The 12,026-nt window shown below is 40.7% G+C and overlaps 1 protein-coding gene across 2 annotated transcripts; it reads right to left on the minus strand.

Annotated features, from left to right (window-relative positions):
• Positions 1-619: 619 nt before the first annotated feature.
• Positions 620-10,590, minus strand: PDK4 (pyruvate dehydrogenase kinase 4). Of its 2 annotated transcripts, XM_035317936.1 has the most exons (11): positions 10,354-10,589; positions 9,568-9,709; positions 8,497-8,568; positions 7,797-7,981; positions 7,243-7,332; positions 6,653-6,730; positions 5,959-6,035; positions 5,156-5,254; positions 4,759-4,869; positions 4,022-4,135; positions 620-3,160 (listed from the first exon to the last, which is right to left on the minus strand). In XM_035317936.1, exons 1-11 carry the CDS (start codon positions 10,517-10,519, stop codon positions 3,029-3,031), a joined length of 1,266 nt encoding a protein of 421 aa, XP_035173827.1. In that variant the 5' UTR covers positions 10,520-10,589; the 3' UTR covers positions 620-3,028. The 2 variants fall into 2 exon arrangements, with proteins under 2 accessions (XP_035173827.1, XP_035173829.1); XM_035317938.1 differs by lacking the exon at positions 6,653-6,730 and having other exon boundaries at positions 10,354-10,590.
• Between the last annotated feature and the right edge of the window lie 1,436 nt (positions 10,591-12,026).

Here is a 12,026-nt window from a genome sequence, read left to right on the forward strand (position 1 = left end):
TGCATCTGATGCCTCTCAAAACTTCTGAACATTGAGATCAGATTTTGAGCTGTGTTACCTAATAGCTTGGTAAGACAACAACAGTCAAGCTCTGCACGTTTCTTGCATCGTAAGCTAGTTAGTTAATTTTAGCAAGGTAACTGTGTCATATGGACAATGCTCCTGTACCCCACCACCTTTAGGACGTTGGGTGAGAGGCAGCAAATTGCTTTCACCGATACAAGCTCACTATTGGGAACATAAGGGTCCAAGTAATTTTGTCATTGAAGCTTTTAGAATAAAGTTGTTCAAAGAAGCCCATTGAAAGTCATTGCCCAGACCCTACCTCCCCTTAAATACTGCTTTGCTCCTAATTACAAGCTACTTTTGATGTTTAGGATGACCCTGAAACAAGTGAGCTCCACAAGAAAGATCACCAATATCAAGAGTTACCTACTAGAAGAACCCTTTCCCCAACCAAAGAGGAGCCCCCCCAAATAACCCTCCCCTCCCTCCTGTAAAAACCACCAAATCCAGACCCCACTCATGCTAAAAGCCACAATTAATACTTATAACTTGCTGATTAATACTTAAGAGAAAATCCCATGCTTGCAGTATACTTAGAAGAAAAAAAGAAAGATACTAGATAACCATTAAAAATATTTTATTATAAAATTATTTAAATATCTACAAACCAGTAAAAGGCTCAAAACTACAAGTCTACTTTAAGGAATAAGAATTCAATAGATGTTGAAAGACACCATTTTATCTAGGTAGATAGCCCTTAAGTATCTTTTAATACTAAAGAGATTCCACATAGGTTCTTTAAAGACTACACACCTGTCTGCATTGTGAATGTGTTCTGCATATACAGATTCAAAATTACACTTATCCAGAAAGCTTCTAATTGTAAGCTCTATTAGACATTTGTTTATAACACTCATGTGCTTTGGCTGCTTTAAAATAGTTACAGCTCCAACCTGGAGTAGCTGCAGCTATGGTACATATATACAGTATATCTTGAGATCACAACTCACATTCAAGCATTCCTGGGTGCAGACAGTATTATTTGTGTTTAACAACTACCTAGGCATTTTTGGTGACCTTGTATTCAATACAAAGTCAAAGTATTCAAGTATATTACGGCAGTGAAAGCAACTTTTTCACACCTGTATCTTCTAAACAAAGATATTTCACTTCTGTTATCCATTTCATTCAGTAAGCTGAGCTAAAGTATACCTGAACTGGTGACCTTTGGTGATCGCAGCTTATTCACTGGGAATAAGTTGCATTATTCCCAGTGCAGTACTTAAGTCATCATGCTCAGTAATTATCACCAACACTTCAAGGTTTAGTTTTTGAAAGAAATTCATCATAACAGAATACTGTTTTCCACTGAGAAGTTTACCCCAACCAAAAACTTTTAGAATAAATTTAGTTCTTGCTTTCTTATTGCTATTAAAAATTCATTTGAGATTCACAGTATAGTATGGAGTGGCTTTCTGCCCAGTAAATACAAATCTGTCATACAACTGAGCAAGATGCTTTAAATACTGTATTTGCAACTTTTTTCCAAGGATTGCATACACTTCAGATAATGATGCTGATCAGTCAACAGAAATTCAAGTAGGATTACACAACCCCAATGGACTTTGACTGTACAGCTGGCTAACTTCTATTAGCTTCACTTTATTCTGTCATTCAGTTTACCTTGCTTACAAGGAGGGGGAAAAAATCCAAAGATGGGAAAGGGAGAAGAGCTTACTGAGAGTGGAGTATTTTCTCAACAGCTCTCTCCCACTGGCACTGTTCCTATGGCAATTCCCCATGTTGCTGTTCATAAAAGTTACTCTATAGTTTTCAGTGCTGTTGATATTTTCAATCTTCATTTCACAGGCCCTTTCTATTACAGTGAACAGTTCTCAGAACAGCATTCTATTCCACCACCACTACTCCTAAAAACCTTTCAAACAGACCTTCAGCGCTCACAACTCTCAAGGCTGAGACTTCCCCTTGTACCACACGATAGTGGTACTATACGTATTTGGCAGACATGGTAGTAGGCAGATTTTGGTTTAGTGTATTGAGCCCACCAGTCATCTAACAGCATGACAAGAAGGAATCACAGAACAACATTTTAAGTATACTGTTTCCCATGCCATGCTTGCATAATACAGATCACCAAAACCTTTCAGTACAACTTGCATGTTTCACTTCAGTTCCTGGAAAATCCTGATCTACTTGGCACTTGTTTTCCAGAGTGCTGAGATATAGGCTAACTTTATGGATGTTAAAAATAAGTGGCTTTCCAATTTGTCCCTAAAATATCCTGATTTCCTTATGCACAGTAGCCTTATTTCACTAGCTTTTTCATGAACAGCTTAAAAATACATATTTTTTAAAAAGTAACTCTGAACAAGGCTTAACATTAGAACTGTTACTGGAATACAGGATTGCTTCTTTTGTTAGAACGGGACTTCCTTATACATGGAAAACACTTTCTCCCTACCTGGCAAGGGTTCACCCCCTCCTTCCCACTCAGGCTCTATCTGGATACTGTTTATAAAACAGCAGCCTTGTAGGCAAGGTAAGTGGCTATCTTCCAAAAGTTATAAATACAGCTATTAAGTACAGGTGCAACTATCTACCTGAGGAGTTCTGTAATAAGATGAACTGCTGGTATCTATTCTAGCAAAAAATATATATATCAGCTTAGCTGATATTTATCAGTATCCAGATTCAAGCATTAGACAGGACTCAATTGCACGCTTCTACCACATCAAATCTTTGATCACAAAAGTAGCCTGAATTTCCTCTATACACACCTCTTCTTAAAAGACATATGTACTTCTATTTTCTTCAGCCTGAAGTACACAACAGCATTTCACATTTAATGCATATGGCCTAGGCTATAACATCCTTAGCTTCTTGCTCTTTTGCCAGTCCTGAAACTGAAGAATTTGCCTGTTTGAAGGTAGCTAAGTACTTCCAAACACTAGTCCTTGAGAAGCCAGCTTGATCCCGTTGGGTGCCTCAGATACCAACTTCTTCAGAGAGCTGCACTCTGCTTTGGGCCTCTGCTTGGAACACACCAGTCATCCGCCTCTGATGTAGCTTGGTAATGCTTAGAAGCAGACTTGTTGAAGACTGGGAGTTTTTCTACTGATTCAGTTGATAGGGCCTAAAAACAAGAAGAGTTACTCAGTTTTTCCCCTCTGAATAATACCACTTTACAGAAAGTGACACAGTATGCTTCAACTGCCAAGTCAGTGACAAAGTTATTTACACAAATGTTTCTGTAATAGATACTAGAGCAAGTTAACTATAGCATCTAAGTTTGCAATGAGTAATTTGACAGGACAAATGCAGTTAATTCAAATCATGTTTATGCATTTTTTTAGGCCTTAGAAGGTATTCTATAAACTATTTTCAAGATAATCCTGGAAGCAGTGTATAAGAACTTTACAGAAGTACAAAGAAGAATACTTCCATATTCTGCTAGAGGAATATTTTATGTTTATTAGGGAGTGCTATATGCTAGACTATTATTCAAGATTACTAATAACCAAATCCCATATATGGGCTATATGGCAGATGCTGAATAACATAAGGTACTAGAAAGTCTATATGAACTAACACTAAAAACGTCTGGTTGTCAGAGTAAAAAAAGCACAGCAAAGAAAATGGATCTGCTGCTCAGATCTTTCAATTTCTGTTGCTTTACTTTTCCCTGGTATTTTATATTCCATGAATCAGTAAATATGAAATCTATCAATACAGGGAACCCCCTGAATTTGATTTAAAGCTCTTAACACTAGATAATTCAAGTAGACTTGTTATAGCTGAGTTACTTTTTTTTTTTTTTTACTTCTAAGGGCCAGTTACAAAGCTTAGTGGCATTTCGTAATAAAAATGAAGTCATTTTCTACTAATAAGCAGAGAATTCATTTACTTTAAGATGATACTGAAGTAGTCACCTCACTGCATTATTGGAAGTTATCAGCATTTATTTATTTTACTTAAATCAAATCAAAACACATACCTTCAAGTAGATAATAGCATCTGTTCCATAGCCACATATGGAGTAGAGATTTAGGTCTCCTTGGAAGTATTTTGCATATAGACGGGAAATTGGCAAGCCATACCCAAAGCCAGCCTAAAAAGAAATTAAAACAAAATTCTTTACTAGCTCTTATGACTTAAAATAGCTGGGAAATGTTCAGACACTTTAAACTGTTAAAGTCCTTTGCAATTCTCTTAAAAGAAAGGATTTTTCTAATCAGTTTCACATGCAAATTCACTATTTGAAAAGAATCTCTATGGAGGAGGAAAGGTATATATACAGGTGTTACTTTTACACATTACACTTCTGTATTTCCCTGCCTAGTTTATGCTAGTACATCTTGATTACTGGAAGGTTATTACTAGGGTGTAACTATATTCTAAACCTACTCCAGTTGTGCTTCCCTCTGCAAAGACAGTATTTCTATTCAGTTCAGTAACAGAGGGAGTGAAGAACAAGTTATTGTCATTGGAGCAGAAGAAATGAGGCTCAGGTAGGACAATTCTTCTGTTTATAACTTGAAAAACACATTTTGTCCATTAAGCAAGAGTTAACGCTGTAAGAGATCTAAGATCACTTATCTATGACACTCAGTCTTCATACACTCTACAGAGCAGTACAGTGGATACAGGGTTTCAGTATTTGTTATTAACCTATCAATCTGCACAATAGGTATGGTAACCTTATTAGCAACATGACCATTAAAGTAAACTTACCAGAGGAGTATTTCGGCCATCATCCATCCTTGGCCTTGGTGCTGTGGAATACATGTAGCTAAACAGCTGCTCTATTTTCCTTACTGGAACACCACCGCCTCTGTCAGAGATCTGATTTAAGAGAAAAAAAGTTAACTATGATCACGTACTAAAACTGGTATTTGAAGTGCTGGTATTTAAACAAACCCTCCAGCAGGAATAAGAGCTATTTGTTTTGCAGCATTTTATTTTCCAGTTAGATAATTGCTCTATATGTAGGCTATCAACAGAAAGCTTATGCCTTGTATCTTTGATCTGTTGTCACAGAACTTGTAGCAAGTTTTTCTAATAAAATTTGCTGCAACATGTGCAGTCAAAGATTACATTAAGCCCATACTGTAGCTGGCCAACAATATACCTTAATTGCCAAGTCTTCTTGTCCTAGAACAACTGTCACTTCAATTGGAGAGAGGGAAGGACTGTTTTCTTGAAATTCAACTGTTGCCCTCATTGAATTCTGTGGAAATGAAGGTTACCATCATCAGAAAGCATTCAATCTGTGCACTTAATCACATTAGTTTAATATCCCTGTTATTATGCAGAGGCTGAGCACAGTTACCATCCACTTCTACCACTGCCTAGCTTCAAGAAAAGCCACTTGGCAACTAAGCATAACAAGAGCAGAAGTCTCACACTTAAGACTTTTCTGTGCTTCAGAGGTGACATTGTTTTGACGAACACCAAACTAGGCTGATATGTTAAATAAAATAAATCCATTTAATGTCAGCAGGTCTCTAGAAAAAAGAGTTGAGCTCAGCAGTTGCTAAAGACTGTCAGAACTCCACCTCCCTTGTTGGCAGCACGTAGTTCAGCCCCATCCAATGCATTTCCTACCCCACAAGAAAAGCACTAGAGCAAAACTGCTCTATAGGTGTTATCTAAAAGCAGAAGGCTTTCAGAGTGGTTGTCACAGCCTCGTGTCCCACTTTTACTCCCTCTCTTCCTTCCCCTTCCCCCAGTTACCACTACATGAAAGTGTCCAAACATCCTCCAACAAACTGGAGTCATTGTTTTCCCAACTGCCAAAGCTATCTCCCCACATAAGACAATTTTAGCTATCTGTTCTATGCAGAGCTCCATTTCACTCAGGTCTAGCTGGAGCTTCAATGTTGAAGCTCCTGCTCAGAATACTGAAGGAAAAAGCAGCATATACTGACATACCTTGAAGAGCTCAAAAAGCATGTGAAAGAGATGAGATGGAACATATACAATGTTAATTGGCTCTCCTGGAAATTTTCCTAGATGGAAGAGAAAGAGACAAGAAATACTTAGCAGGGAGATAAAATTTGGATGCGATAAAAATACATCAAGCAAACGAAAACCAAGAAAATAAAGTTTTAATTTTGGGGTGTATCCCCCCTCCCCCTGCCAGATGAAGGGTTTTGTTTACTCATAACAGTGTTTAGGTAGTAATTATCACCTGCTTAGTTTATTTTCAAGTAAACTGAAAAATCAGCAGTTAATTTAATTTTATAGGTAAATGATTTTAGAGGTTCAGAAGACTGCCCAAGATCAGATACATGCAGGCAGCTTAGACTAGAACCAAAGTTTCTCAACCAGTAGACTCACTTTCCTACCTGAGGAATAGAATGCCTCTCTAGCGATTTATTTTACTATTACAGCCTACTCTTCCTTATCTCAAATTTGTAAATACCAACTCAGGACATGTAGTGTTAGAGATACAGTGACATCTGAGTTCAAACAAAGACTAAATGAGGCACTTAAAGGGAAGAGGAACCACCACATGAGACAACTGGTATGTACCATTGTTACTATGGAAGTGGGAGCCTTCTGATTCAGTAAACACAGCAATTTGACTACAATAGGAAGACAGACATAAAAGCCCTCATCTTACCATTCACTTGATTAAGTTTCAGTTCTGGAGATGTTAAGTAATACTGGTCACATAGCATCTTGGAACTTTCAAAAGCATCTGAAAAATTTAAAATATGTAAAATGAAGTATTAAGCTCTGTAGAGCTTCATACTAGTGCATAGCAAAATACAATTTCTAAGTGCAATAGCTGCTAACATGACACAGACTAAGCCTGTGTTTCATAGGGGATGATAATGCTGCACCTACACTGTGTGCACTGAAACCGAGACTAAATAGACAATTATAGCAGTATGGGGAAGTCTTCAGTACAATTTGGTGATTCTGTAAAACAGATGCATTGGGTGTATTGATTAAGAGTAAGTAATGCTGATTTTAGCAATATGGAATTTTAACTCCTTCATCTGTTACTTACTAGGCCTTATTCAGACATTTTTTTTACCACTGCTTTGTATTTTAAATTCTGTCCTACAAAACCTCATGTTTTGACAGCCTGCTTTCAGCTATTACAGCAAGGAACAGTCAGCATCCTGTAACACTTCCTGGTTACCCTATCTGCTTGCAAGCAGATAAATACCGATCACAGAAAAATTATGGTATCAGAACACTTACCATTCACTACTTCAACAACATCACAGCAAGGATCAATACTTCCAATGTGCCTTGGGTGCCCTGAGCTGGATTTATCATCAAAAAGAAGGGCTGTTTTGGATGAAAGCAAATATTGTATTTAATTACAAATACTGTAGTGTTTGAAAATGAAGTTTATATTAAAACAGTGCAATCATAGCGTGTAGTCACATAAGACGGTGTGCCGGCAGTAGATAGCCTTTTTAAAATCTAAAAAGGTATAGATAGCACTATGGTAGCATCTGTGTAGATCTAAAGGCTTTTCACATATAAAGGAGATCCCTGCATTTTCCGTAACACTTACTATAATTAGTAAGTTTGTCTAGAAAATAAATTATCCCATTACTTTAAGTCATACTCTTTAACTTTTCACCATCAGTTATCTGAGGCAGATCTCCAACAGTTCTAAGAAACATTTGCATTAAAATGTTTTTCACTAAGTTGAAGGCAGTGGGTTGGAACTAGATGATCTTTAAGGTCCCTTCCAACCCAAACCATTCTATGAAGTTTTTCCTCAAATAAGAATTTCAACTTACTATGTTGGTTCATTAGCATCCGGGTGGAAATACGGCTCATATAAAAGCGATCCAAGAAATACTGAATGTTTTGATTGGTGACAGGGTCTACTTTAAACATATCTTTGTATTCAATTACTCCTTGTGCCATTGTAGGGACCACATCATGATGTCTGTTTCGGACTCTAATTAGTGTATCTATAAAGCTAAGTAAAAAAAAATCCCATTAGAACATTGTTCTAAGACTACATGAAGACAAGCTTTGTACAAAAGACATTATATAATCCAGTAACGCAGATAAGTGAAGCAGCCTTAACGTTAAAAAAATAAAAAATATCCTGTATTTTTAAAATAACTCTTCAGTGACCTAAACCAGAAGTAGGATATATTTAATACAAACAGCGTAATCATTACTCATGTCAAATTCACAGCCTGCTTTCTCACGCGTAACAGTTTAAGCAGGAGAACGCAGGGAGGTAAGATGACATCAATTATAATTGTTGTTGATCTTTGTCATGACAGTTCAGGAGGCACTACACCCTTAAAACCAAGCCGCCAAAGGTCATTTATGTGCAGTATGGCTCAACATATTATTTATGAGATGCTCAGCAATTTGTGCTAAGTTACCAAATTTAGTTCAGGACAGTGATCATTCTGAAGTGAGTACATTATGAAAAGTAGAATATAAGACTAAGCTCAATGAAACAAATGGAAAACTTACTCAGATAATACTTTCTGGTCATCTGGGCTTTTTTGATGGAACTCAACCAGCTCCATTAGGCTTTGGATGTACCTATTAAAAAAAATTTCAAGAAATATGCTATTCATTTGATTTTTTGTTAGTCTAGGAAAAGGAAAGATACTTAGTATTGTCCAAGTTATTACTCTTAACAAGGCAGCTAGAAGACTGATGTGTAAAAGTTCCATCTAAGCATGGAAACACATGGAAACACTTCTGCCGGAACCCTAGAAGTCATGCAAGTTTTCTCATGCCTGCCACCCAGACAAGAATTTAAAACATCACTTTAACATCGGCTCCTCTTACAGTTTTAGAGGAGAGGGGCATTTCAAAAGAAGATCCAAATAATAAATAATAATGGAAGCCACCTGAGCAAAAGTTTTTCCAAGTCTAATCAGCTTTGTCACAAGCTAAGCACTTGAGCCTCTTTGCTGATGTCTGACAGCCTTGACGCATATTGCAAAGGCACAGCTGTAGTTTGCCAGATTAAGAATGTTTCTGGATCTCACTCTGATGCTTTTGCCCTTTGTGTCAGCCTTCTTCACACGTGCTGCAGTTGTGCCAGTAAAGCAAGGTTAAATCAGATCCAATCACTCTGTCAACAACAAAGTGAATGTTAACTGAATTGTAAGCTGCATGGGCCAAGGCAATTTGCTACAGAAGTTCTGCTAGCAATTCCATCAGTGAGAGACCCAAACAAGAATATAGCCAGCTATTCCATTTCCATGTAACTCTGAGGGTCTGTGCATGTTATGTGAGAAGAGAGCACTGTCTTCTCACTTTTTAAAAAGCAGAGAAGGGAGTTTTGTTCTAACAGAAAGTTTTAAACTGTTAAGTTAGATGTTTTAAAAACAACAAGATAACCATATTGGGTTTTCAGTTTAGTTTTAGCATGCCACTCAAGTGCAGAACAGCTTGCAATTAAGCTCTGATGAATGAACTGCATTTCTAGTTTATTTTGTTACTGTCTTCTGTTATTCAAAATGGCCTATGACAACAAAGTTGTTGAAGCTGTGTTATTCTACAGGCCCAATTCAAGCAGTTCTTACTTACCAGCTTTTTACTAACTGCACTGATGGTGTGCTTAGCAATTTGTCAGGAAGAAGATCAATTTCCCTCAGGATGTTTGCAAACCTCACGGGAAGTTCTTGTCTCAGAAAGGCAAAAGAAGTTCTCTCGCATCCATTAGTTGAGCCTACAAAGCAAATCCAACCAAAGAAAATGTTGTATGTTGGGGGGAAAAAAGAAATCACAAGTATAAATAGTTATCTTTCTGCAGACTTGACTACAAGCCTTTGTAATCATCACGGTAATACTGGCCAGTTCTCCTGCGTGTGGGGCTGCAGGACAGCAGGACACTGCCCATCCCCGGGAGGCATGTTTGTAAGTTTCCCATTTTGACAAGGGGACTTTGTAATCCTCCGGAGAGCCGCTGCAGCCCTGTAAACACGGGCTCCTCCAGGACACCGCCTCGTGAGAGCAGGCTCGGCGGCTGCCAGCAGGGAAACGGCAGCCGGGTACAGGCTGTTCGCTCGGCCGGGACAAGCCGCACGCCTCCTCCCCGACAAGGCGTGCCGCTCGGCACGAAAACATCCATCAGCCGACCTCGCTGCTGTTGTCCCCCCGCCCCCAGATCCCATTAAGGGCCCCAGAATAGAGCCGCAGCCCAGCTCCAGCGCTGACGCGGGCCGGCATCGCCTGGCAACCGGCGCGGAGCCCTCGGAGGGCGCCTGAGGAGAGGGGTAGCGGCGGCTCCCCTCACCCCGCCACCCGCCCGGCCACCCACCCCCCGGCCCCGGGATGCGAGCGGTGGGCTCGGAGCGGCGCCGGGGCTCTCACCGAAGTCCAGCAGCTGCTTGATGGAGAGCGGCGAGGGGGAGAAGCGGGAGAACTGCTCCACCTCCCGCGGCAGCCGGCTGGCGCTGCCGCCGCCTCGGCTGGCGCTGCCTCCGGCCGCCCCTGCCAGGGGGGCCGCGCTGCGCAGGGCGATGCGGGCCGCCTTCATCGCTGCGAGGGGTCGCTCGGGATCGCTTGGGGATCGCTCGTTTAGGATCGGTCGGGCTTTAGCTGCCCTGTGGCGGGCAGCCGCAGTGCCGCCCCTAAGTAGAGCCCACGGCGGGCGGGGCTCCGGCAGGCCCGGCCCCACTGCCCATGACGGGGCTTCGCCTCACGGGCGGCTCGTGACGGCTACTGGCGGGGCTCCCCGGGCCCTGGCACCGAGCCCTGGCCGCTGACCTTGGGTGTGTGGGGCCGGGGCACGGCCGGGGAGGCTCCGGGAGGCTCCCGAGGGGCAGCGGGCGGGGAGGTGCTGCCCTGCTGCCGGCCCTGAGGGCACGCTGGTGGAGGGGATAACGGAGCGGGGAGACACCGGGAGGTGTGCAGGCTCCTTCGGTGCACTAAATGCAGGGGGTACTGCGGTAGATAAAAGTGCAGGCTCTGTGTGGAGAATACACTGAGGCGCAAAGGGAGCAAAAGTAGATCCTAAGCACACAGTTTGACATGTAGGTCATCGCCATGACCCGGGTTAACAGTGACCAAATACCTCCGGACAGCTGCTTCAGTGACGCACTGGCTGCAAATCGCCAAGTGACCCTTACTCTTTCTAGAGCTGACCTAATAATTGATCGTCTGAACCGCTCTTTCACTATTAGCTTATCTTCCAGGGTCGCAGATGAGCTGGGAAAAGTCTCAACAACTTTCCTCTTTAGAGGGGAGAGGACTTGGAAGTCCAGCGCTGCCTGGGATTTTCCCAGGCTGTTGGGTCTACGTCACCAAAAGCAGAGTTTGCATAGCGTAACTTTCAGCAGAGGAGTTCCTGACATCCTGAATCTCTATCATTAACAACAAGACCATGTAACGATAACAGTACAAAATAATCTAGCTTTAATACATACATACAAATTCTCAGTCCAGTTGTAATACATATATGTTTATAGACACTGCTGTACGCATGTTTGTATACATGTACACAAATATGTATGCCTTTTCAGGGCAAGCAAGATACGTTTGTTCCTAAAAAGAAATCCACATACTTTAATAAGCAGTGGAAAACACTTTAGCTTATCATTGGATATGTTTTTGAAGCTTTATCTCGTTTTTGTCTTCCTAGTCATTAGATCTATTATCCCTGCCTAGTGTTCTACTTCCCTAGTACTTGCTGTTTTATTATTTTATTGCTCCCCATAGGGTAATTGCTCTGTTATTGTTCCAACAGATAGATCAGGTTTTACCACAGCGGTAGAATGTTGGCATATGCAATGTGAAATAAAGCAAAACAAAGACACCTAATGATAGCAAGCATAACCGTTCTGATTTTTCTTGTGTTTGCCTGAAGTTGACAATCTGGGAAAGGATGATGGGCTTTGCTTTTGAGTGGTTTACCTTTGCTTACCTGCAAGTTGCAGATGACTCTTGGAAGTGAAAATATCCAACACAGTTGTTTTAATTATGGAGCATGGGTATGACAGCCCTTCTTTTGCTTTAGGTTTTTCCTAAAGCTACTAAGGAAGGCA

This window comes from Oxyura jamaicensis, chromosome 2 (genome assembly GCF_011077185.1).
Source record: "Oxyura jamaicensis isolate SHBP4307 breed ruddy duck chromosome 2, BPBGC_Ojam_1.0, whole genome shotgun sequence".
NCBI lineage: Eukaryota > Metazoa > Chordata > Aves > Anseriformes > Anatidae > Oxyura > Oxyura jamaicensis.

Bases quoted from the DNA above. Each gene is read 5' to 3' on its own strand.
- PDK4 (XM_035317936.1), bottom strand. From the start codon at position 10,519: ATGAAGGCGGCCCGCATCGCCCTGCGCAGCGCGGCCCCCCTGGCAGGG. The intron at 9,710-10,353 runs GTGAGAGCCCCG...TTTGCTTTGTAG, and splicing joins CAAGCAGCTGCTGGACTTCG to GCTCAACTAATGGATGCGAG. The intron at 4,870-5,155 runs GTATATTGTTGG...CTCTTAAATCAG, and splicing joins AAGAAGACTTGGCAATTAAG to ATCTCTGACAGAGGCGGTGG.